The sequence below is a fragment of the Artemia sp. Qi Xiang Cuo genome, chromosome 2, assembly GCF_049724085.1.
Source record: "Artemia sp. Qi Xiang Cuo chromosome 2, ASM4972408v1, whole genome shotgun sequence".
NCBI lineage: Eukaryota > Metazoa > Arthropoda > Branchiopoda > Anostraca > Artemiidae > Artemia > Artemia sp. Qi Xiang Cuo.
In genome coordinates this window covers 63,447,484-63,474,229 of record NC_142795.1, presented here as the reverse complement: position 1 = coordinate 63,474,229, position 26,746 = coordinate 63,447,484, and the positions used below count along the sequence as shown (strand labels likewise).

Genomic DNA, 26,746 nt, shown 5'->3' with positions numbered 1-26,746 from the left:
TAAGAAAAGTAGGAAAAGCATTAAGAATAAATTAAGGAAGTGTGAAGTGGAGGCCATAAATAAAATTGATGAAGATCTAGAAGATGCAGCCAGACGGCATAATATCAAAATATTGGCATGTTACAAAACTGACAGGGAACAGTCAAGTTGGACTTGTCCCAGTTAAAGATAGTAATGGGGCCACAATTAGTGATAAAGAAAGAGTTAGGGAGAAATGGTCAGTACATTTGAGAACTGCTAAACCGTAATAAAGCTACAGGAAATGATATAGAAAAGAATGAAATATCTGTGACACTTTGGAAGTGAATGATTATTTCTTTTTCGAGGAAGAATTGGAGACTGTACTAAAAGGATTAAAAACATAATAAGAACCGGGTGCTGATAGGGTGGTAAATGAGTTTTTAAATATGGTGGTTGTGAAGTTAGAGATAAATTACTAAAGATTACGAATATGATTTCTGAAAAAGGAAAAGTACCTTTAAGGAAAAATTTAATTAAATCCCTCTATCAGAAAGGTGATAAGAGTGAGCGTGTTAATTATAGCTGCATTAGCCTGGTTCCTGTAGGAAGAACCTTTCTTAGTATGATGATACTTTTTAGACTTAGAGATGCTGAAGATAAATTCTAAAGAGTGATAGTGTGGTTTTAGGAAGGGGAGAGAATGTTTCGACCAAGTTTTCATTCTTAGAATAATATTTGAGAAGTCCCGGGGTCATCAGACCCTTTTAGTCCTTAGCTTTATAGATTATGATCAAGTGTTCCATTCAAATTATTGAAGAGCTTTATCGAAGGTCCAATTCTTGAATGGTATATCAGAAAAATACACTGAAGTAACTAGTGCTGCGTACGTGAAAAATATTGCTGCGGTTAAGATGTGATGGGGATGAAGTTCGTCCGGGATGATGCAGACTCTTGTCTACTGACCACGTGCCTTTGGATATGGGGTTTCCCCTAACTAAATACTCCTATCAGGGTGACCACAACCTCTTGTGGTGGGTGGAGCCCACCCCTGGAATCTTAGTATATAGGTTTAACCTGGCTCTAATCAGATTGCAAGCCTATGGTTGGTTTGGCTAGCAACCCTCCACCTGAAATAAATTGCTATGAAAAGTGACAAAATAGCATCGAATCCGGACTTCCTTTTAAGATCTCGACCATCACGAGTCAACGGACATGCTGACGACGTCAGAAAGACTGACGGACTAAATATCCTGGACCAAAGGGGGCTTCGGATAGCCACCTGGAATGTTTCGACTCTCAATGCACCCGCGTCAAAGAACTTACTCTCCGTAGAGCTCGATAAGAATAAAGTGGCGATTGCTGGTCTCACAGAAACCTGTCTTATCGGAAGCGGAGAAGAGAAAATAGACAACTATCACTCGTTGCTCTGGTCTGGAGGCAGCACGAGAAGGAATGGTGTCGGCCTTGTGCTAAATAGTCTTGCAAGAAAGGCACTACTCTTGCATGAAGCCATATCAGACAGACTAATGAAAGCCTGCTTTGGACACAAACATGGTAAAATGACTATTGTTGTATGCTATGCCCCGACCAACGATTCTGACAACACAATCAATGAAGAGTTCTACTCTGCTCTGACCAGATATCTGACGACAGTTTCCCCCCACGATATAACAGTACTTCTTGGTGACTTCAACGCAACAGTGCGTGATGATACGAGCGTTCGACGTGGCACAATTGGCCCTGTTTCTCCCGACCCACTGGACGACAATGGCCTTTGCCTACTTGAACTATGCCGATCCCATGACCTAGTCATCGCAAACACTTACTTTCAACGCAAAATCATCCACCAGTAAACGTGGTATAGTAATGACGGTTGCACAAAGAAGATGATCGACTACTTCATCATGTTTAAACGCTGGAGATCGTCACTGAAGAACTGCAGAGCTTACAGATCAGCTGAGCTTGGGAACGCAGACCACAGGCTTGTGCGTGCTGAAGTCCATCTCCGCCTTAAAGCACAGCGATCAGAAAGAAGGCCAGTTACTGCAGATATTGGGAAACTCCAGGAGCCAAATACTCACCTGAAGTATAGTATTAAGGTATCAAATCGCTTCGAGCTTCTTGGCACACTTAGGAGCGGTGAAGACGCCTGAAAGTATTTAAAATCGCAGACAAGCGAAGCAGCACAATTTGTGCTTGGCCAGAGAGGTTTTCCAAAGAAATCCTGGCTAGCAAATTAAACACTGAAGGTTGTAGAGCAAAGACGGAGGGCAAGACTCCTTGGGAACACGGTCACTTATCGGAGGCTTAATGGAGTATGAAACCGTCTCATTCACCGGGACCGTACTCAGTTTGTTACATGGGAAGCTGATGAAATTGAATTAAAAGCAAAAAAAAAAAAGACGGGGGTAGCCTCTTCAAGCATCTCCGAGATCTTAAGGAAGATAAAACTCCTACATTGGGACCTGTCTTATCCCTGGATGGGACACTTTTCTGATGAGGGCACTTGTCCTGAGAGGTGGAAGAATCAATTCTGATCGCTCTTAAACAATACTAGCCCGTCTGTCTCTCCAAATAATAGTCCCAGCCAATCTACCAGTCAAAGGCCAGTTCTATTTTTGTTCATTTTTGGTCTAATGGAGTCCTTTACTTTTTTTTGAAAAACTTATTTTGTGGAAAAAGTTTTTTTAATTAATAGTAGTAAAAGCCAAGACAGATAGTCCGAGTGATTAAGAGGGAAATCTGGGATAAGCCCTTTTTAGGATGTCTACAAAAAATAGGACAGCGGGGCTAGTCGCAAAGGATTCGCACTGTAATAATGATCAGGGATTACATCATAACTGAAATTTGGAAGAAGATTAAAACAGAAATTTCTTTAGATTAGCATGTAGTACCGAAATCATAACTTTTGTCTTTGGGTAAGTTTGATGTATCTTTTCTATAGCTGTGTGTTGTAACCTCTATTGCTTGTAATTTGGGTTTTTGAAAAATAGGGGCAACTTTTACAGATGCTGAAAATGAACATAGAATTTTCAGTAATTTTTATAGAAAATTTTAGGGATTGTAAAATTTCAAAATGTAAACACTGCTTCCTGTAAACACTGCATAGAATTTTCTTATTTAATGCCGATGGGAAAACCAAAAGAAAAAAAAAATATAATGCAACATCCCAAACGTATAAGCTTGGAATACAGATAGAACAGCGCATTAAACATTAGAGATAGAAAATTTATGAACCGGGGCAATAATCTTTCAGATATACAAGAGAGCAGTTTCTAAAAAAAAGAAGATTATGCATAAACTTGCATTGGCAAAAGTTTTCCTGTTCAGAATATATTTAGCGAGAAAGTTCTGAAACAAGCGTTTTCAGAGTTAAGAAAACCGATAATTCAACAGCAAAGATAGAAGCGGCAATCTATAATTTTGCCTTGGAGAAGTCACCACTTCACTTGTTAGAGAAGAAAGTAAATTATTCAAATATATTTTGGAGCGATAAAATGAATAGCTGAATTTAAGAAATATGGCAGAAGTGTTTACAGCCACTATATATCATAGAAGAAGCTTGACCTTATATTACAAATTGCCAGAAATAAAATTTTAAAACCAGCGAGAAATAACAAACAATAATAAAATGAACAAAAAGTAAAATAGCATGTAGATCATTTATTATGAGCAGGATTGGAACCAGTATATATATATATATATATATATATATATATTATATATATATATATATATAAATATATATATATATATATATATATATATATATACACACACACATATATATATATATATAAAGATAATATGTAGTTAAAAAGATAATGTTATGTGATAATAGATAATGGTATAGATAAGATAATGTTTGCATAAGTCAAAAAGATAATATGTAGTATATCTATAGCACAAGTTATGGAATGAGGAAGGAAATCAGGAAAATAAGGGAATCAGACAGATCCTCCCTAGATTGGTCACTGCAGAGCTTATATGCGTCTGCTCTAAAAATATTATTGAATTCTATCAATTCCATCACAATATTTTATCAGCCATGCGACCCACCAGACATGACTCACAGATATGTACAAGGTAGCAATGGTCCCAATTCATAAAAGCCACTAGAAAGGATTGTGTGAACTACTGCCTTATTAGCATAAAGAACAACAAATCTAGAATGTTAACTTTGGTTCTATGGAGAACCGAAGTCTTCACAGCCTCAGTTCTAGGTAAACATCAACCTAACTTTTCACCAGAACACTTGACTATCAGCCAGATCTACACTCAGACAGCTGATGGAGCAATTCATCGAATCAAACAGAGACCCTGTTTTATTCGATATTATTATTTATTGTAATTTCTGTTCGTTTTGGGTTTCATTTATTTATTGATGGTGATTTGTGGTAGTTTTACGGTTGAAAGATCATTTGACTGTATTTCTGCTCATTTTTGGTTCAATGGAGCTCTTTAATTTTCTTTGAAAAACTGTTTTTGAGGACAATTTTTCAAAATTAATCTTTAAAAAAGACCATTAGAAAAACAAAACTTTTGCACAAAAAAATCTTTTTGTTAAGCAATTTTTAATTCAGGTACTTTTTAAAAGTGAAAAAAATAAATATTGTTGATTAGTGTGAGCTCAAGACACTTGCAAATTTTCCGCTCATCAATCTAAAAAGCTTTAAATTCATTACTGAGCAAGTACTGATGGTTACTGACTTTCAGAAATTAAGTAGGTCAGGTGGCGCCTGTCAAGCCTTCTGAAAGTGTGCCAAGCGTGGAAAAGTTTTGTCGTGCACTTAGCACTCCGAAAGGAGTGTTATGTGCACTCCGAAAGGAATATCGAACAAAAATGACTTCCAGGAAACAGTTGACCTTATCTGGAGTAAAATCTTCTGGTAAACCTAATGGTATACAGTATCTAGACGATACTGCCAACTGAGACTATGTAGCGACATGAATTTCCAACCTCCTCCGGGGTCTCAAAAGGCGGTGTTCTATAACCACACCTGTTCCATCTGTTCTTTCAGGTCATACTGCCACTAATACTAGCCAAATAAGCAATCAAAATAGGTAGAGTTGTTTTCTAACTGACTTGGATAAGTCGATAATATCATTCAGATATATAACCATACTGCAAAACTCCAAAGAACAGACGTACAGCATCAGACAAGTCACAAAAACCTCAAGCATGCAAATAAACGTAAACAAAACCAAAGTTATGGCCCTCTTCCGGGCCTCTTAAAGTTATGAATGTCTCTCACTGAACAAGAAAATTTTCTCCCCATAGCCATAGCCAAAGCAGCCGAACAGTTTATCTACCTTTGAAGCTTTTGACTGCTGACAAATGCTATTCCAAACAACTAGCTCTTGCTCTAGCTTCAAGAGACCATAAAAATACGGAAATATGACTGTCTCAAATCTATATCTAAAAGTCTTGTTCTTCAACATTCGATTGCGCCAATCGCTCTGTATGGATGTGACACACGAGTCCTGAAGATAGAAAATGAGCACAACCTCCTCGCGTTCGACATTCTACACCCACAAAGATAAATTACACGAACCAAATGACAAAAAAGGAGATATAAAAATGACTGAGATAAAATAGCGGCATCCAAGGTGGCTTGAGCCACTCAAAAGAAGGGCCCCCCATCGTTTTCTCAAAGATAGAATTTGGCGGAACGATAGATAGACAACGAACACAAAGAAAACACAGAAGAGGCAGAATGAAATCTTAGACAGTCAAAACCAAAAAATATCACCATATCCAGCCTTATTTCATTCCATTTCAAATGACTGGAATCTACATGTCTCATGTGGATGTTTGGGACTATACTAAGTAAGTAAATAAGGTATAATATTTCAAGGTTGTTTAGCAATGAAAGTACACTTCAGTTACCTAATAATTCAACAGATATCACCCTTTGCCAGGGCGTCGTCATACTTAAGAAGACCACCTGAAGTGGAGAAAGTACCTCCAAAGCAATTTTTATATTGCTTTGATAACTTATAAAGAACATCTATTTATTTTATCATAAAGAACAATTCATGAAAAACTCAATTCTATTCCCACGGCAGTATTCTGTCCCCACACATAATCATATGTTCCTGTATGCCATATTGTCACTAATACCAGCTGAATATGGATTCAAAATAGATGGGGCCCTTGTTGACTGTCTTGGATATGACGAAGACTTCTTCCTGATGTTTACAGAGATTCCTAGACATCTACGCGCCTACGAAGATTTTTCAAGATGTCTTTCAGTCTTTGCGACAAAACTGCAAATGGCATGCCCTGTATCTCATTTTTTTCTGAGACACCGACTTGGATTTTTAGTCTCATATATTTGCCCCCTAATCAACTATATTGTAAGTGTATATGCAAGATAATACATCATATGTGTTAACTTGAATAAATTATAATTACATTAAAATCTCATTTGTTGTAGCATGTAATAACAGAGTACAGTACATATTGAAAGAATTGTAATGCAGATTTTATGCTGAAAGTCATTTATAATCCTATTTCTTTCCTTTGATTTGACTGATTTTCTATCCATTATTTTTTATAACGAAATATTTACTAAAAAGAAATTTGAAACTTTTCGTCAGAGCTTGAATTATAAGCCAACTCTTTCTTCGATATTGCAAAACAGAAGAAAGAACTTGAGGTAAAAAGGGTTAAACAATCTTCAAATCATACCGTTCGTTTATCCAGGTATTGCACTAAGAATGTCTCCACAGGCATGGTTCCGTTCAAAAACTCTTCAGCAACTACTTCACTTTCTTCCTCTACAAGCAAGCTTTTAGCATGTAAACATTCCTAAAAAATTTTTGCGGGAATGTATTATTATCGCATAAAGCTTGACTTAGAGGAGTCGTAAGCAATTACATTTAAATAAATACAAAATAAGTGAATAAGGCTAATATATATTCTTTCACTCAACAAAGAGAGTAGTTTGACAGTAATATGCACCCACATTGAACGTTCCTATGAAGACCTATAAATTTACCACATTTTATGTTTACCACCCCATTTGACTATTTTCTACCAAAATACTAGAATTTACACACAAATAAGCATGACTCCAACAGTTCAATAAACCGGGACCCTTGGAGAGACATAGATATTTTATTTTAAATTTTTTCATTCAGTGTATGTGTCATCACAAGTCAACAGCCACAAAAAATAAAAAAGACAACCGTTGAATCAGTTCAAACATGGCGGTTTTCAACGTATCTGGGTTCAGAGTAAATTTTGCGTTTTTTTTTTTACTGACTATAATCTGATACTGAAATGAATAAATAATTTTTTCAACTAGAAGTAAGAAGCAACGGTACAAGTTATAACGGACAGAAATTATTATTTGTATGAAGGGGGCTGCCTCCTTCCCAACCCCTCGATCGTTACGCACTAAAGTTTGTTAGTGCTAAAAAGAGGCTTCTTACTCCAAATCAACAGCCCTTGTGTTTCAGCAGTCGGTCTTAAATAAATGGAACAAAAAGGTCAAACTTTAGCATAATAAAGAGCGAGGGGTTAACAAAGGGGCAGCCGCTCTCATATACGGAGTAATTTTTGCTCTTTTTAAGTTTTAATGTTGCTTCTTACTTTCAGTTGAAAAAACTGTTTTTTTTTATTTAATTTCCAATAGTTTTTCAAATCATACCAGGATATCCCCATACCCCCTACGTGGACACCCCCCCCCGGAAAATTTCGTCCCCAAGAAAAATTATCCTTGAGAAGAATCCCTTCCAGAAGAAGATCACCTCCCTCCCCCATGAAAAATTTCAGTATATTTCCCCCCAAAAAATATTACACGTAAACAATGGGCAAATTGCATAACTTACCCAAGGGACCATTGGGGTCATATTATCCTCAGAGCTATAGTTAATGGACCTTTCAACTATGCTGAACCAACTATCTCAAAACTTTTATCGGTTGTCTTTCGGGAAAAAAAGGTACGAGGGGGGGGGCTTGCTGCTCTCCAATCTTTTTGGTCACTTAAAAATGGCACTAGAACTTTTAATTTCCGTTTAAAAGTTTAAATAAGCTCTATCCAAATTTTGTAGGACCATTGGCTGAGTAAAATCACCCTTGAAAAAAAAACAAACAAAAAACAAACATCCGTGATCTTTCTTCAGGCAAAAATACGAAATTCCCTTTTTTTGTAGATAGGAGTTTGAAACCACTACAGTAGGGTTCTCTGATATGCTGAATCTGAAGGTGTGATTTTCACTAGGATCACTTCACTTTTTGGGGCATTTCTCTTTTTTTTTTCAAAAACTAGGCAAATTTTCTCAGGCTCGTAAGCTTTGATGGGTAACAGTAAGCATAATAACTTTTATATATTCGGAACCAACTTAAAAAGCCGATTCTTTTGATGTATTAATTGTTATCAACATCACTTTTTTAAGAGTTTCAGTTACTGTTGGGCCGGGTCGCTCCATGCTTACAGTTCGTGACAACAAACTGTATGATACAGATAGGAGGATTGTGAGAGATAAAGAGAAAGGAAAATAGAGAGATAGAGAGAGAGAGAGATGGAGGAGGGGAAGAGAGGGAAATACTGTCCATTTATACTGGTATCATTCATTCTAAAAAAAAACCTGGAAACATAACTCTGGCACACCTCTTGAATTTTTATTTCCGCAAGAAAAAACTAGACAAGCCAAATGTATTTAGACATTTCCACATAAGCGATACAAGCCATTAGTTTTTACTGCGCGTTATATGGAATAAATGTGCTAAATCCTAATATAAATGAAAAATACTAGCTCTGAAACACCTGGAGGTCATGAAGTTGCGAGGAAAATAAAATCCTCTTTTTTATATGAGTCCCGGAAAGCTATTAGGGCTAGTAATTTTTCACCACAGCTTAGCAACCATAAAAATTTGGTGTCTTTGACTAAGCATCAAATAATGGGGGAAAAAATTGAAAGCCTTTTTTGGAAACAGCTAAAATCTTAGGAGCAAAACTCCTTAAGCCTTAAAAGAAGGCTTGATGGCACAACAGTGAAAAAGTAGGTCGTGAAGCGATAAGTCATTAGAACAACATTCTTTTGCTGCAAAGCATTAAGGAATCACTACATCAATATTGTAATGCGAGAGATAGAAATTGTCAATTTTCCAAGAAAGACCAAATACACAAATCATCAGTAAAAAAAAAAAAATTTTCTGTCGCAAAAGAAAACATTCAAAACTATAGTATTATAAAAGAACGAATATTTCACAATAGAAGTCATTTTGTTCAAAAAAGGACAACAAGGGCCACCTTGTCTTGTGACAAAACAGACAAAGATCACGCATCCTAACATTCCTATTGCATTAACCAATCTAATATTCTTTTTTGCTGCCGACTGTGACGAGTCAAAAAAGTAAAGGAAGTGAAAACTTAGCACTGAAAGTCTTTGCTGCAGTCTTTAAGTTAAAGAGATCAGTATATACGTGACGGCATTTCTGACAGAAAATTTTAAAGAGCAACCCAAAAATAAACTTAACCACGTGATTCGAATGCCCAGCTAAGACTTGTGTAAAAAATATTTCGAAGTTACAGGGCAAACAGCAGTGTAGGGTCTTCAGCTCCCATGAATACACCCTTATTTGGGCACTAAAGCTTACCTATACTAAACTAGAGAATTGACCTACAACATAACCAGCTGCCAGAAAGGTATTCGACGCTTTTGGGTGAATGACCTACATATTCCTGTCTGGATATGATTAGCAAATATTCGATCTTCATTGAATAAAAGCAATATCCGGTTATTATAATAGTTAATATTCAAGTCTTGACAATTATATGAATAAATGTTTGGTCTTTTGAAAATATTGTTTAGTACTGGGGTATGCATAAAGCTGAAATGAATAAAGTTGTATATATTTTAAGCAATGATACAACAACCCTAAGTCATCCATGTTCAAATCTCCAAGTCCCCCAAATCCTCTCTCTCTCCCCAACTTCCCTCTTTTTGTACTTATTTTTTTGAAGTTTATTTTTTTTACTTAATTTTTTTTTCTTAGAAATTTTTTAACTTTTTATCATGTCTTAAAGCTACACAAAAAATACAACAAAAAAATCACTTGTGATATTTTTGAAATACGAAATGAACATGATATTATGTTAGTCGTGATTTTTCCTATTAGAAAAATATTGTTTGTAGTAACACTTTTCTCTTTTTTTTTACTTAGAATTTTTTTGTGACCAAAATTTTTCAATTTTTTTTTGTTCATGTCTTAAAATAACATAAAACATAATTAAAACAAAAAAAAAATCACTTGTGATATTTTCGAAATACGAAAAGAACATGATGTACAATATGTTAGTCGCGATTTTTCCCATTAGAGAATTAATGTTTGTAGTGAGATGTTTTTTTACTTAGAATTTTTGGAATCAGATTTTTTTGAACGTTCAAGTGCAAAAAATTTTTTATTCCAAGTTTTGAGTCACCTTTAAGTCAAAATTTTAAGTCAATTTTTTTTAAGTCCAAAAAAATTTTAAGTCTCAAAGAATTCTAAGTGAAAAAAAAGAAAAGTGTTACTACAAACAATATTTTTTTCTAATAGGAAAAGTTAATACTACCATCTTTATATCATCTTCATTTCATATTTCAAAAATATCCCAAGTGATTTTTTTGTTTTAAGTATATTTTATATCATTTTAAGACATGGAAAAAAAGTTGAAAAAATATCTAAGTAAAAAAATTAAAGCTAAAAAATTAAAGTTAAAAAAAGTACAAAAAGGGGGGCAAAAAATTGGGAAGGCGGAGGGGCATTAGGGGCCTTGGAGGTTAGGACATGGATGACCAAGGGCTGTCATACCATTGCTTAAAATATACACAACTTTATTAATTTCAACTTTTTGCATAGGCTACCTCAATACTAAGCAATATTTTCAAAGGACAAAACAAAACAAAAAGAGGTTAGGACATGGATGACCAAGGGCTGTCGTACCATTGATTAAAATATATACAACTTTATTAATTTCGACTTTATGCATACCTCAATGCTGAGCAATATTTTCAAAAGACAAAACATTTATTCATATAATTGTCATGACTTGAATGTTAAGTATTATAATAACTGGATATAATAACTACAAACAATATTTTTCTATTAGGAAAAGTCACGATTAACATATTAATATCATCTTCATTTCATATTTCGAAAATACCACAAGTGATTTTTTTGTTTTAAGTTTATTTTGTATCATTTTACGACATGAAGAAAAAGTTAAAAAATATCTAAGTAAAAAAATTAAAGCTAAAAAAAAAATAAAGTTTAAAAAAAAGTACAAAAGGGGGGCAAAAAATTGGGAAGGCGGAGGGGCATTAGGAGCCTTGGAGGTTAGGATATCTATGACCAAGGGCTGTCGTACCATTGCTTAAAATATATACAACTTTATTAATTTCGACTTTATGCATAGGCTACCTCATTGCTAAGCGATATTTAAAAAAGACAAAACATTTATTCATATAATTGTCATGAATTGAATGTTAAGTATTATAATAACTGGATATTGCTTTTCTTGAAATAAGATCGAATATTTACTAATCATGTCCTGACAGGAATAGGTAGGTCATTCACCCAAAAGCGTCGGATACCTTTCTGGGCAGCTGGTTATGTAAGTAGGTTGTTGGAACCCTTGGTCCCAGTTGATTGGCTGGAAAGATTCGTTTACCACCCTCGTAACCCCTCTCGCAGCACGCGATTAGCGGGTTGGGAGAATTTGTCCTTTTTTGAATCAGTTCTTTTTATACAGCGTGATTGTTAATACAGTAAGACTTTTCTATGTACTCTCTTTACCTTTTCAGCTTAGGTCGAAACTAAAGGGTTAATTAGAAAATCTTATCGGTAAACTTTGGCTTTAAATGTGGCCATAGACCATCCGATCACGTTACTATACAGAACCGTTGGAGTAACCGCGGAAATCCCACTAATTTGGGGCCAGCGAGGGATCTCTTCCTCCAGTAAGTGGCATAGCAACTCTTTGCGCCATTTTTGCCTTTAAAAGTTGTGACTCCACACAATAAACCTCCAATAAGTGGTGGCAGCAAGTTAAGGTCCTATCAGTAAATCTGATAATAAAAGAATTCCGCGCTTTCGAAGAGACGATTAATTTGGCCTAGACAGTAGCCTATTGTGGTGACATATAAAAAGACAAAATTACGCATTTAATTAATAAAATTATGAAAGTCTATAATGGGCTGTGGGCCTTGTTAGACGAAAATAAAAAAGAATAACGTGAAATTAATGAGTTGAGTCTACAGTGGGGGAATCTCTGTATTTAAAAGTATTACAGGGTTTAAGGACAGATAAGAAAACGTTGAAAGTTGGGTTATTATTTGAGTGAATTGGCAGACTTAGAGATAATCTTTAGTGACGAAGGTTATAAGAGCATTAAGGACGGCAAATTAGGAGAATTTGTCAGTTTGTGCGCATATTCGACAAGGAAGGTGGGAAGCACCTGTCCTATTGAGTAATCTGCCCAGGAGGAGATTATATTTGGAATACGAGTATCCAGGAGGGATACGTGATTTGTTTTACAGGGTAGTTCCCCTGTTTGAGCTTAGTCCAGCTAATTCACTAGTGGAATATTCGCATGGTTTTTCAGATTATTTTCTCGTCCAACCCCTGTTAATTCGTTTGTCGGAGATATAATTCACTCGCGTAAGACTGTTTTTTGTGTAAGAAGTTGTTAGTCCCTAATTAAGTCTAGACATTCCGGTTAGTTGAAAAATTGTTCATCTCATTACACGGAGCTGATAATTCACAATAGTAATTGAGTACAATAATTTTTGCGTGAAAGTTTTTGAACTTACCAAGATTGACTAATTGAATAAGAGATAATATAATCAGAGAGAAGTAGACGCGGTAAAATGAGGGGGTACGAGACAAAGTTAGGAAGGATATATGAAAAAACAAAACAAAATAACCCATCAGAGGCTGTGCCAAATGAAGGGGAATTACGAATAAAAGAAAATACGGATAGAGATAGGACAGATATGGAACAAATGAATTCAGAAAAGGAATTGAAAAGAAATAATGACAAACGGAATTTTGAAATAATGTCGGACAGAGATAAGATGAACTCAAAACCGAGAAGGCGAGTGAAGCCCATAGAAAAAGTAGGAAAATAGAAAGAAAGGCAAATATAGAGGCCTTTGAAAGAAAGCACCTAGAGTATATGAAAAAATTACAGGATGAGATAGATCAAATTGAAAAAGATAGGCAAGCCAATGAAATACGTACTTAATCAGGCCCGTATGGACAAAATTGAAAAAGATAGACGACAAAAGAGAGAAAGATAGACAAGAAAGAGAGAATGAGAGGGTAGATAGAGAACGAAAGGAAGAGGCTGATAGAACAGCCAGAGAACGAAAGGAAGAGGCTGATAGAATAGCCAGAGACCGAAAGGTAGAGGCCGATAGAATAGCCAGAGAACGAAAAAAGGAAAATGATAAAATAGCTAGAAAGAAAGAAGAAACACATCACCAAGAGTTTAAAAGAACCACGACAGATCTAATTCCAGAAAGTGAGATTTTATCATAACTAACTTCTAGGCTGTCAGATACCCATAATAATTTGTCTAAGAATCAATTGGGAGAAAATAAAAATTACAAAACATTAAACACTTTTACGAGAAAATATACAACTCCGTTAACTACAGGGGAGGTGAACCGGCCAATAACACAAATTGGGTGGCTGTGCCGCCCTATCGGAAAAAAGAAATGCTTGATAGTCAAAATGATGATAATCTGGTAAAAATTGATTTCTCGGAGCCTTTTTCTAAAAATTGACATAATAAAGAAAAGAAAGTAACCTATAAAAGATCGAATTGGGCTATAGCATATAACCAAGGAAATGTTGATGTGTTTGTGAAATCACATAAAATAGAAGGAAAATTAAACGGAAAATTGACCGAAATGGTAATTGACTCAGGGAGTGAGCAAACTTTTTTGCGAATGGACCTAATTAAAAAGACGGAAATAGACCATAAAAATAATATTAAAACATTATGTTATTATAAAATAAGCACCAACGCCCGTCTGCTTGGGTAAGAATAGAAATTGCAAGGAACGACGATACGGTCCAGAGAAAAACAATAAAAGTAGGCTTAGTACCTACTCTAGCAGTGGATGTTTTACTAGGAGGAGACTTTGGAGATATCTTTGCAGAAAATAGAAAACTTGAGAACACTTTTAATGAATATGAGACGCTAACAAGTACAGGTCAAAATGAAGCGCTGATTGTACCAGAGAATAAGGAGACGAAATTTATTATACGCGCTTTTCCTCGGAAAGTTCGAGAAATTTTGGTAGAATATGAAAAACCAAACGTCGGAGTTCAATTCCCATTTGATAACGAAATATTTGTTTCTGCGGTAAAAATAAAGAAGACTAAAAGAGAGAAAAGAGATATTAAACGGAGCTAAAATGAAGAAATGCAGTCAAAGATAGTGGACACTGGAGTCCAAATCAGAGTTAACAATGATTTATTATTTGGCGCAGATGGTAAAACTGAGAAAAGTATAGACGAAAAGAGGAATGCAAAGAAAAGAAAAAATTTGGAGACTCAGCCTGCAATGGCGAAAAACTAAAAAATTTTGGATGGGCAGTGCTCTGAAAACATAGATAGTAAGGGGGGAAAGAGGTCAAAAACCCATGGGGAATAAAAGAAGATGGTTACAAAATAGAAATGAATGACCTACAACGGGTTGAGGGAAGTTGGGAAATATAAAACGTCAAGTCGGATTGGAAAAATTTGGAAATGAATCTGAGATTAGTATTATCAATCCAAAAGATATGTCGATCCTTTATGAGGGGGAGGAATCCCCTGGGGAAGATCCCCTGCGGGAAGTCGCAAAAGGTAGCCATTTTCCTCAATGCACAACTTGCGGACAAGTTGTGATCCCTTTACCGAGATTTTGCCTTTCTGATCTGGAGTCCTTGGGGGATACTCTCTCCCAGTCACTTCATACTTCACCAAAACCGTTGTCCAGCAACCCTATTCGTAGCTGTTATTCTTCATGGAAATCGAAAATTATTTCCGGCAAATTGTATTCAGTGGGAGATGTATCCAAATTTAATTTTCAATTAGCATCAACGTATATTCTTCAGTTCAATATCCCAGGTTAAAGATACCAGAAAAAAGCGATTCATTGTTCGACCAGATATTTACTTCATTTTCCTGAACCCTTACCGTTTTCACAAGCCTATGTATTTTCGGCCTTAGATTATTTGAAATTATTCCAAGGGGCAATTTACTGTTTTTTCGAGATTTGGGATTGTTTCCACAGATGGAAATTAAGAGGCTAGTGCAGCCAATTTGTCACAAGGGCTGGTTTCATCAGAATTGCCAGAAACCGATATTCTGTTCCTCTCAAATGTGAATTCGGGAGAGCACGAAAATTTTTGTTTTTGATTATGTTCTGCACCATCAAGTTCTACGACTCTTAAGTGAGGCATCCTACAAATAGTTCCAACGGAGCAGGAAGAGAAGCTACTGAAAGACGAGGAACACGTCATAGTACCCCATACTACTCGGCAGGGCAGAAACCCTCGCACGGCAGGAACTCTCAGGAAGAAATGAACCTGGAAGACCTGGAAGACTAGAGGAAGATAAAAAGTAAATTTAGTGTTTATTTTAATTTGATATTGTGTTTGAATTTCCAGCCAATCCAACGGGGATTTGGGCAATTTATCTTAGGAGGGAGGTGTTGGAACCCTTGGTCCCAGTTTTGTCAGATAAATTTCCCTCCAACATTCATTTCTTTTGGCCCCTTAATTATTTTCCTTCTTTAAGTAATAAATATTAATTTTCCTATTATTTTTTTGACGCCATTTTTGGTCCTCTTAACTGCGTACGTGCTTAATAGACCACGAGGGAAAAATTGCGCAGTTAGGGAGATTGGCCAGTAGATTAGTAAGTCCAGAGATTGGCTGGAAAGATTCGTTTACCACCCTCGTAACCCCTCTCAGTAGAAATGACCATATTGATCGTGACGGGACTCCTAATATGGGCATAGACTCCCTAGGGAGAACACGTGGTTAATTAAAGCGATTGGGAATTTGGAACACCTGTGCTGTCAGTCATTAATCAAATTGTTTCCGGGCAAAGTTTAATAATGTCTGACAGGAACTTTCAACATTTCTCCAGGAATAGATCCAAGTCATTAATGTTCCTTGCCCTGGAAACAATTCTACTGGTCGAACTCCAAACATATTAATAACCAAACGTCATGGAAACAATTCTCCAAGAAACATCTTAGAGATGAATTTTTTTAGCGCGGGAATCAGGTTTCTTAGTAATTTGAAATGTTACAGCGCAGAGATGCCAATAACAAAGGAACACGCTGAAATTACGTTTAGGGGTTATTTGGGTGAAACCTAACCTAACCTAACCTGGAAAAACAGTATTTTTCTCACTTGAAAAAACAGGAATTTTCTCACATTGATGGTTGTTTTTATGGTTTTTGTCAGTGAGAATGAAAAAACAGGAACTTTCTCACATTTATGTCTGTTTTTATGGTTTTTGTCAGTGAGAATGGAAAAACAGGAACTTTCTCACTTTCATGGATTATTGAGTCATTAATCAAATTATTTCCGGGCAAGGTTAATTTATGTCAGACAGATGACGTCAAGTTAATTAATGTCATTGATGTATTTCCAAAGAGAATGTTTCCGGGGCAAACTTTAGATCACACATGACAGATGATGTCATGATTGATTGATTGACATGAAAGGGGAGTTAATTTGTTGTTTCTAAAGAGAATTGATTCACGAGAGGGGAATTAATTTGTTGTTTCTAAAGAGAACTGTCTCCGAGCGAATGTTTCGATCTTAGCAATGAAGAGATTGATTTACGTAAGGGTTTCCAAATAATTTGAAATGTGTCAGTGCAAAGATGCCAAAACAAAAGGAACACACTGAAATTACTTTTAGGGATTATTTGGGCGAAACCGTTTTAGCCATTATAGGGAATTATTTCGGTGAAACAGCTAGAGCCATTTTAAAAGATGATTTTAGAAGAGAATTTGAGGGTAAAACTCTGTGGTCGTTATAATACACAAGTTGTATTTTAACAGTGTCGTGAGGTCCTCTACCCCAACCCCAAAGGTTGGGGTAGACTCTCAAGGTGTCTTTCATTGCTCCTTGTCTACAACTGTTTTAAGCGGCGTTCCCCAGGGGACCATTCTTGGGCCAAGTCTCTTCAGCTTATATATAACTGATGCACCCAATCTCCTCTCAAACCTCCTCACTCTTTAGGCTGATGATTCAAAACTTGTTGATAAAGCAGCCACAACCTCTGACTGGCAATCTATTCAAAATGACCGGAATTATAATGGTGGAATTATAATTTTTTTAGATCTATTTATTTTAAAAATTGGAAAATCCTCCTTTTTTTCATCGATTTCAACACATTTCCATCGTGGTTTCAATTTAAAATAATCCGCGCACAAAATTTCGAACATTTAATTTCGTAGATGGCGAGAAACCGAATTTAAGCTATGAAATAATAGCAAGAATTTCCTATTACGTTGATACATTTAAAGTGTAGAAGAGTAGAATATACCAAAACCTTCACAAGGAAAATGAACCTTAGGTGTAAATTTTTTGAAAGTAGAAAAGATGGAATATCCGCCTAGCACTTTCCTATCTACATAGTGAATCTGGCTAAAGAAATTATACCATAGTATTAGTAGCAAGGTCGTATCCAGAATTGGATACGACATAGTATTGGTCGTATCCAAAAAGGCCTCTACCCCAACCCCAAAGGCTCCTCATACCCAACCCCAACCCCGAAGGAAGCCCCCCGGTCCCCAAAGGCCCACCGGGCTCCCAAAAGACCACCAGGCTCCCAAAGGGCCCCCCGGACCCCCAAAGGCCCTCACCCGGTCCCCAAAGGTCCACCGGGCGCCCAAAGGACCAATCGGCCCTCAATTGCCCCACCAGACCCCCAAAGGCCCTCCCCAGACCCCCAAAGGCCCTCCCCGGGCCCCAAAGGCCCTCCCCAGCCCCCAAAGGTCCACAGGGCTCCCAAAGGGCCACCCGGCCCTAAAGGGCCCCCCAGACCCCCAAAGGACCCCCGGCGCCCCCCAAGACCCCTGCGCCCCCATTTTTTAATACTTTTTTATGGCTTTATTATATCTTTTCAGAACAAGTTATTTTCTTAATGTCCATCCTAAACCCATTTTACAAGTTGAATTACCCATCCTTTTCACCCACAACTTTACTATACTGATTTTTGAATACTCCAACACCAAGCAATACTTTTCAATGGCATTTCAGAACAAGTTCTTTTCTTAATGTCCCTCCTAAACCCATTTTACAAATTGAAGCACCGATCCTTTACACCCATAACTTTATTTTAGAGCTTTTTGAATGCTCCAACATAAAGCAATACTTTTGAAAAGGCATTTCACAACAAGTTCTTTTCATAATGTCCACCCTAAACCCATTTTACAAGTTGAATTTCCCATCCTTTTCACCCACAACTTTACTTTACAGCTTTTTGAATGCTCAACACCAAGCTATACTTTTCAAAAGGCATTTCAGAACAAGTTCTTTTCTTAGTGACCGTCCTAAACCCATTTTACAAATTGAAGTACCCATCCTTTTCACCCACAACTTAGTTATAGGTAAGAGTTTGAAGTTTTACCTTAGAGACTTAGCTAAAAGTTTTAGTTTGGTTTATTTTTAGTTAAGAGTCTAGAGGTTTTTTTTTTAGCTTAGAGTATCAGATTAAATTTTTTGATAGATTTCTAGTTTAGTTTAGTTTTATTTAAGATTTTAGAGTTTTTAGCTTAGAGTCTTAGCTTAAAGTTTTATTTTAGTTTAGTTTTAGTTAAAAGTTTTTTTTTAGATTATAGTATTATCTTAGAGTTTTTTTTATAGTTCTAGTTTAGTTCAGTTTTAGTTAACAGTTTAGAGTTTTTAGCTTAGAGTCGTAGCTTAGAGTTTTATTCAGAGTTCTAATTTAGTTTAGCTTAGTTACAGTTCAGTATTTAGATTTTTATTTTAGAGTCATAGCTATTAATTTTACTTAAAGTTGTAATTTGGTCAAGTTTTGTTTAAGAGTTTAGAGTTTTAGCTTAGAGTCTTAGCTTAGAGTTTTTGTTAGAGTTGAAGTTTAGTTTAAGTTTAGTTAAGAATTTGATGTTTTACCTTTGAGTTTCAGTTAGAGTTCTAGTTTAGTTTAGTTTTATTTAAGAGTTTAGAGTTTTTAGATTAGAGTCTTAGATTAAATTTTTAGTTTGGTTTAGTTTTAGTTAAAAGTTTAGAGGTTTTTAGCTTAGAGTCTTAGCTTAGAGATTTTGTTAGAGTTCTAGTTTAGTTTAGTTTTAGTTAATAGTTTAGAGTTTTTAGCTTAGTCTTAGCTTAGAGTTTTATTTAGAGTTCTAGTTTAGTTTAGTTACAGTTCAGAATTTAGAGTTTTAGCTTAGAGTCATAGCTTATAATTTTACTTAAAGTTGTAGTTTGGTTAAGTTTTAGTTAAGAGTTTAGAGTTTTATATTATATTATTATCTAATATTTTTTTTTATTTTTCTTTGTTATGTTAGTTTTATTTAATAGTTTATATTTTTACATTATAGTATTATCTTAGAGTTTTAGTTAGAGTTTAAGTTTAGTTTAGTTACAGTTAAGAATTTAGAGTTTTAGCTTAGAGTCATAGCTTAGAGTTTTACTTAAAGTTTTAGTTTGACTAAATTTTAGTTAAGAGTTTCGAGTTTTAGCTTAGAGTCTTAGCTTAGAGTTTTTTGTTAGAGTTCTAGTTTAGTTTAATTTTAGTTAAGAGTTTGATGTTTTACCTTTGGGTTTCAGTTAGAGTTCTAGTTTAGTTTAGTTATAGTTAAGAGTTCGATGTTTTACCTTAGAGTCTTAGCTTAGAGTTCTAGTTTAGTTTAGTTTTAATTAAGAATTTAGAGTTTTAGCTTAGAGTCTCAGCTTAGAGTTTTTGTTAGAGTTCTAGTTTATTTTAGTTTTAGTTAAGAGTTTAGTGTTTTTAGCTTAGAGTCTTAGCCTAGAGTTTATGTTGAAGTTCTAGTATAGTTTAGAGTTTTAGCTTAGAGTTTTAGCTTAGAGTGTTATCTTAGAGTTTTTGTTAGACTTGAAGTTTAGCTTAGTTTTAGTTAAACTATAACTTCAACAAAAAATCTAATAAAAGTACTATAATCAAAAAACTATAAACTATTAACTAAAAATAAAATAAACTATAACTCTAACAAAAACTCTAAGCTAAGACTCTGAGCTAAAATTCTAAACTCTTAACTAAAACAAAACTAAACAAGAACTCTAACTAGAACTCTAAGCTAAGACTCTAAGGTAAAACACTAAACTCTTAACTAAAAGTAAACTAAACTAGAACTCTAACTGAAACTCAAAGGTAAAACATCAAATTCTTAACTAAAATTAAACTAAACTAGAACTCTAACAAAAACTCTAAGCTAAGACTCTAAGGTAAAATTCTAAACTCTTAACTAAAACTAAACTAAACTAGAACTCTAACTAAAACTCTATGCTAAGACTCTTAGGTAAAACACTAAACTCTTAACTAAAAGTAATCTAAACTTTAACTATAACTGAAACTCAAAGGTTAAACATCAAATTCTTAACTAAAATTAAACTAAACTAGAACTCTATCAAAAACTCTAAGCTAAGACTCTAAGGTAAAACTCTAAACTCTTAAGTAAAACTAAGCTAAACTAGAACTCTAACAAAAACTGTAAGCTAAGACTCAGCTAAAACTCAAAACTCTTAACTAAATCTTAACCAAGCTATAACTTTAAGTAAAACTCGAAGCTAAGACTCTAAGCTAATAACTCTAAACTCTTAACTATAACTAAACTAAACTTCAACTCAAACTAAAACTCTAAGCTATGACTCTAAGCTAAAACTCTAAACTCTTAACTAAAACTAAATTAAACTGGAACTCTAACGAAAACTCTAAGCTAAGACTCAAAGCTAAAACTCTAAACTCTTGACTAAAACTAAACTAAACTAGAACTCTAATTAAAACTCCAAGTCTAAGCTAAAACTCTAAACTAAACTAGAGCTGCAACAAAAACACTAAACTAAGACGCTAATCTAAAAAACTATAAACTACTAACTAAAGCTAAACTAAACTAGAACTCTAAAAAAAACGTAATCTAAGAATAAATTTTAAAACTCTAAAATATAAACAAAAATGAAGCTAAAATAGAACTCTAAAATGATAATATAAGCTAAAAAATCCAAGCTCGTAACCGTAACTAAACTAAACTAGAACTATAAAATAAAATCTAAGATTATACTTTATTATAAAAAACTCTAAACTCCTAACTAAAACTAAACTAAACTAAAACTCTAAGCTAAGAATCTAAGCTAAAACTCTAAACTCTTATCTATTACTAAACTAAAATTCAACTTTAACAAAAACTCTTAGCTAATACTCTAAGCTAAAACTCTAAACTATTAACTATTACTAAACTAAACTTCAACTTTAACAAAAACTCTAAGCTAAGACTCTAAGCTAAAACTCTACACTCTTAACTATTACTAAACTAAACTAGAACTTCGACAAAAACTATGCTAAGACTCTAAGCTAAAAACTCTAAACTCTTAACTAAAACTAAACTAAACTAGAACTCTAACAAAAACTCTAAGCTAAGAATCTAAGCTAAAATTCTAAACTCATATCTAAAACTAAACTAAACTAGAACTCTAACTAAATGTCTAAGCTATGACTCTAAGGTAAAACACCAAACTCTTAACTAAAACTAAACTAAACTAGAACTCTAACAAAAACTCTAAGCTAAGACTCTAAGCTAAAAACTCCAAACTCTTAACTAAAACTAAACTAAACTAAAACTCTAAGCTAAGTCTCTAATGTAAAACTCCAAACTCTTAACTATATCTAAACTAAACTATTACTCTAACAAAAACTCTAAGCTAAAACTCTAAACTCCTAACTATTACTAAACTAAACTTCAACTCAAACAAAAACTATAAGCTAAGACTCTAAGCTAAAACACTAAACTATTCACTAAAACTAAACTAAACTAAAATTTCAACAAAAACTCTAAGCTAAGACTCTAAGTTAAAAAATCTGAACTCTTAACTAAAACTAAACTAAACTATAACTCTAACAAAATCTCTAAGCTAAGACTCTAAGCTAAAAAACTCTAAACTCTTAACTAAACTAGAACTCTAACTAAAACTCTAAGCTAAGACTCAAAGGTAAAACACCAAACTCTTAACTAAAACTAAAGTAAACTAGAACTCTAACAAAAACTCTAAGCTAAGACTCTAAGCTAAAACTCTAAACTCTTAACTAAAACTAAACTAAAACTATGCTAAGTCTCTAAGTTAAAACTCCAAACTATTAACTATATGTAAACTAAACTTGAACTCAAAACTAAAATAAACTAGAACTCTAACAAAAACTCTAAGCTAAGACTCTAAGCTAAAATTCTAAACTCTTAACTAAAACTAAACTAAACTAGAACTCTAACTAAAACTCTAAGCTAAGACTCTAAGCTAAAGAACTGTAAACTCTAAACTAAAACTAAACTAGACTAGAACTCTAACTGAAACGAAAAGGTAAAACATAAAATTCTTAACTAAAATTAAACTAAACTTCAACTCTAACAAAAACTATAAGCTAAGACTCTAAGCTAAAACTCTAAACTATTAACTAAAACTAAACTAAACTAGAACTTCAACAAAAACTCTAAGCTAAAAACTCTAAACTCTTAACTAAAACTTAAACAAACTATAACTTTATGTAAAACTCTAAGCTATTACTCTAAGCTAAAACTCTAAATTCTGAACCGTAACTAAAACTAAACTAAACTAGAACTCTAACTAAAACTCTAAGCTAAGACTCTATGGTAAACTCTAAACTCTTAACTAAAACTAAACTAAACTAGAACTCTAACTGAAACTCAAAGTTAAAAAATCAAACTCTTAACTAAAATTAAACTAGAACTCTAACAAAAAAAAACTCTAAACTCTTAACTAAAACTAAACTAAACTTCAACTCTAACAAAAACTCTAAGCTAACACTCTAAGCTAAAACTCTAAACTATACTAGAACTTCAACATAAACTCTAGGCTAAGACTCTAAGCTAAAAACACTAAACTATTAACTAAAACTAAAATAAGCTAGAACTCTAACAAAAACTCTAAGCTGAGACTCAAAGCTAAAACTCTAAACTCTTAAGTAAAACTAAACTAGAACTCTAAGCTAAGACTATAAGGTAAAGCATCAAACTCTTAACTAAAACTAAACTAAACTAGAACTCTAACAAAAACTCTAAGCTAAGAGTCTAAGCTAAAAAAAACACCTCAAAACTTGTAACTAAAACTAAACCAGACTAAAACTCTAAGCTAAGTCTCTAACGTAAAACTTCAAACTCTTACCTATAACTAAGTTGTGGGTGAAAAGGATGGATACTTCAAATTGTAAAATGGGTTTAGGACGGTCACTATGAAAAGAACTTGTTCTGAAATGCCTTTTGAAAAGTATTGCTAGGTGTTTGGCATTCAAAAAGCTGTAAAGTAAAGTTGTAGGGCAAAAGAATGGGAACTTCAACTTGTAAAATGGGTTTAGGATGGACATTATGAAAAGAACTTGTTCTGAAATGCCCTTTGAAAAGTATTGCTTGGTGTTGGAGCATTCAAAAAGCTGTAAAGTAAAGTTGTGGGTGTAAAGGATGGGTGCTTCAATTTGTAAAATGGGTTTAGGATGGACATTAAGAAAAGAACTTGTTCTGAAAAGCCATTGAAAAGTATTGCTTGGTGTTGGAGCATTCAAAAATCAGTAAAGTAAAGTTGTGGGTGAAAAGGATGGGTACTTCAACTTGTAAAATGGTTTTAGGATGGACATTAAGGAAATAACTTGTTCTGAAAAGATATAATAAAGCCATAAAAAAGTATTAAAAAATGGGGGCTCATGGGTCATTGGGGGTGCCGGGGGTCCTTTGGGGGTCTGGGAGGCCCTTTGGGGCCGGGTGGCCCTTTGGGAGCCCTGTGGACCGTTGAGGGCTGGGGGCGGGCCTTTGGGGGCCCGGGGAGGGCCTTTGGGGGTCTGGGGAGGGCCTTTGGGGGTCTGGTGGGGCAATTGAGGACCGATTGGTCCTTTGGGAGCTCGGTGGACCTTTGGGGACCGGGTGAGGGCCTTTGGGGGTCCGGGGGCCCTTTGGGAGCCTGCTGGTCTTTTGGAAGCCCGGTGGGCCTTTGGGGACCGGGGGCTTCCTTCGGGGTTGGGGTGGGGTATGAGGAGCCTTTGGGGTTGGGGTAGAGGACCTCACGACACTGTTAAAATACAACTTGTGTATTATAACGACCACAGAGTTTTACCCTCAAATTCTCTTCTAAAATCATCCTTTAAAATGTCTCCAGCTGTTTCACCGAAATAATTCCCTATAATGGCTAAAACGGTTTCACTCAAATAATCCCTAAAAGTAATTTCAGTGTGTTCCTTTTGTTTTGGCATCTTTGTGCTGACACATTTCAAATTATTTGGAATCCCTTACGTAAATCGATCTCTTCATTGCTAAGATCGAAACATTTGCTCGGAGACAGTTCTCTTTAGAAACAACAAATTAATTCCCCTCTCGTGAATCAATTCTCTTTAGAAACAACAAATTAATTCCCCTTTAATGTCAATCAATCAATCATGACATCATCTGTCATGTGTGATCTAAATTTTGCCCCGGAAACATTCTCTTTGGAAATACATCAATGACATTAATTAACTTGACGTCATCTGTCAGACATTAATTAACCTTGCCCGGAAACAATTTGATTAATGACTCAATAATCCATGAAAGTGAGAAAGTTCCTGTTTTTCCATTCTCACTGACAAAAGCCATAAAAACAGACATAAATGTGAGAAAGTTCCTGTTTTTTCATTCTCACTGACAAAAACCATAAAAACAACCATCAATGTGAGAAAATTCCTGTTTTTTCAAGTGAGAAAAATACTGTTTTTCCAGGTTAGGTTAGGTTAGGTTTCACCCAAATAACCCCTAAACGTAATTTCAGCGTGTTCCTTTGTTAATAGCATCTCTGCGCTGTCACATTTCAAATTACTAAGAAACCCGATTCCCGCGCTAAAACAATTCATCCCTAAAATCTTTCTTGGAGAATTGTTTCCATGACGTTTGGTTATTAATATCATTGGAGTTCGACCAGTAGAATTGTTTTCAGGGCAAGGAACATTAATGACTTGGATCTATTCCTGCAGAAATGTTGACAGTTCCTGTCAGACATTATTAAACTTTGCCCGGAAACAATTTGATTAATGACTGACAGCACAGGTGTTCCAAATTTCCAATCGCTTTAATTAACCACGTGTTCTCCCTAGGGAGTCTATGCCCATATTAGGAGTCCCGTCACGATCAATATGGTCATTTCTACTCCTCTCGCAGCGCGCGATTAGCGGGCTGGGAGAATTTGTCCTTTTTTGAATCAGTTCTTTATATACAGCGTGATTGTTAATACAGTAAGCCTTTTCTATGTACTCTCTTACCTTTTCAGCTTAGGTCGAAACTAAAGGGTTAACTAGAAAATCTTATCGGTAAACTTTGGCTTTAAATGTGGCCATAGACCATCCGATCACGTTAGTGTACAGAACCGTTGGAATAACCGCGGAAATTCCACTAATTTGGGGCCAGCGAAGGATCTCTCCCTCCAATAAGTGGCATAGCAACTCTTTGCGCCATTTTTGCCTTAAGAAGTGGTGACCCCGCATAATAAACCTCCAATATAGGTCAATTCTCTAGTTTAGTATAGGTAAGCTTCAGGGCCCAAATGAGGCTGTATTCATGGGATTTGGAGACCCTACACTACTGTAAAGCAAATTCAAATAACTGTGAAATAAAAGGGAAAAAAATTGTAGGAGATAAGTTGATATCTCAGCAAAATATAGGTGGTATGCTGGCAACCAGACTGGTTTAACTCCCCTCCATCGGAAATTTGATTTAATTTTTACACTTCGTAATCAAAACCTTTCTTTATCCATATTCATTGCATAGCTTATGGTCTCATGAATGCAAGACAATTCAATCCTTTCGTCTTTTTCTGAGAAAAACGTCATTCAAAATTCATATATAAATTCATATTAATTCATTCAAAATTAAAAGTGGGTGGTTTGATTGATCATGTTAAATAAATAGTTTATTGAATATAATTTATTCACGAGATGCTACTATTTTGAAGTCCTAAATGTGATCAGTGTTGCCATAACTTTGTGTACCAAAGTGTCAAAGTGAGATAGAAAGTAACACTTCAAGTGTCTCCCTAGGACACCGATGTCTTGAAATTTTGCCACTCGCACAACCATCTCTAATGCGATTTTACAATGCGCAAAATCATGTGAATTCTATTACGGAAAGATTAAATGCTTTTTCATGCAGATTCCATAATATTCCCAGTGTTTTCAGTTTTAAAAGAATACTGATCATACAATGATTTACAACAGACATTATCTGAGCCTTGACCTTGCAATCAACAACTGGAAATATAAAAAAAAAAAATCAAACAGGTAATCATTCGAAAAAACTCAGCTTTTTCCACGTTGTTAGACTTTTTCTCTAGCTGCAGTAAACCGTGCGGTTTTCCAAATCTGCCAGGTTTAGCACATCATAATTGCACAATGAAATTAATAAATTCAGAAGGATTTTAGATCAAAGAAATTTTTTGACTGTGCAGTGTCCAAATAAGTAAGGAAATTGCGTCTAAACATAAATGTCACCCAAATACTTATGTATTCAATTAAATCATAGATAAAATTTACTATTACAACATATTTATT

At 34.9% G+C, this 26,746-nt stretch overlaps 2 protein-coding genes across 2 annotated transcripts in view; one reads left to right on the top strand and one right to left on the bottom strand.

The window, feature by feature from the left end:
- The first annotated feature begins 1,103 nt into the window (after positions 1-1,103).
- On the top strand, positions 1,104-1,814 carry LOC148955483 (protein CFDP2-like). The gene has a single exon (XM_089107454.1). The coding sequence runs from the start codon at positions 1,104-1,106 to the stop codon at positions 1,812-1,814; it is 711 nt and encodes a 236-aa protein (XP_088963580.1).
- A 4,835-nt stretch (positions 1,815-6,649) lies between these two features.
- Vsp37A (Vacuolar protein sorting 37A) overlaps positions 6,650-26,746 on the bottom strand; it is a 107,987-nt gene continuing 87,890 nt past the window's right edge. Inside the window, exon 4 of the mRNA XM_089107445.1 lies at positions 6,650-6,775. Coding sequence (XP_088963571.1) covers positions 6,650-6,775 — 126 coding nt within the window. The remainder of the gene's footprint in view (positions 6,776-26,746) is intronic.

What these genes read in the sequence shown, in the direction of transcription:
- LOC148955483 (XM_089107454.1), top strand. Translation starts at nt 1,104, where the DNA reads ATGAAAAGTGACAAAATAGCATCGAATCCGGACTTCCTTTTAAGATCT.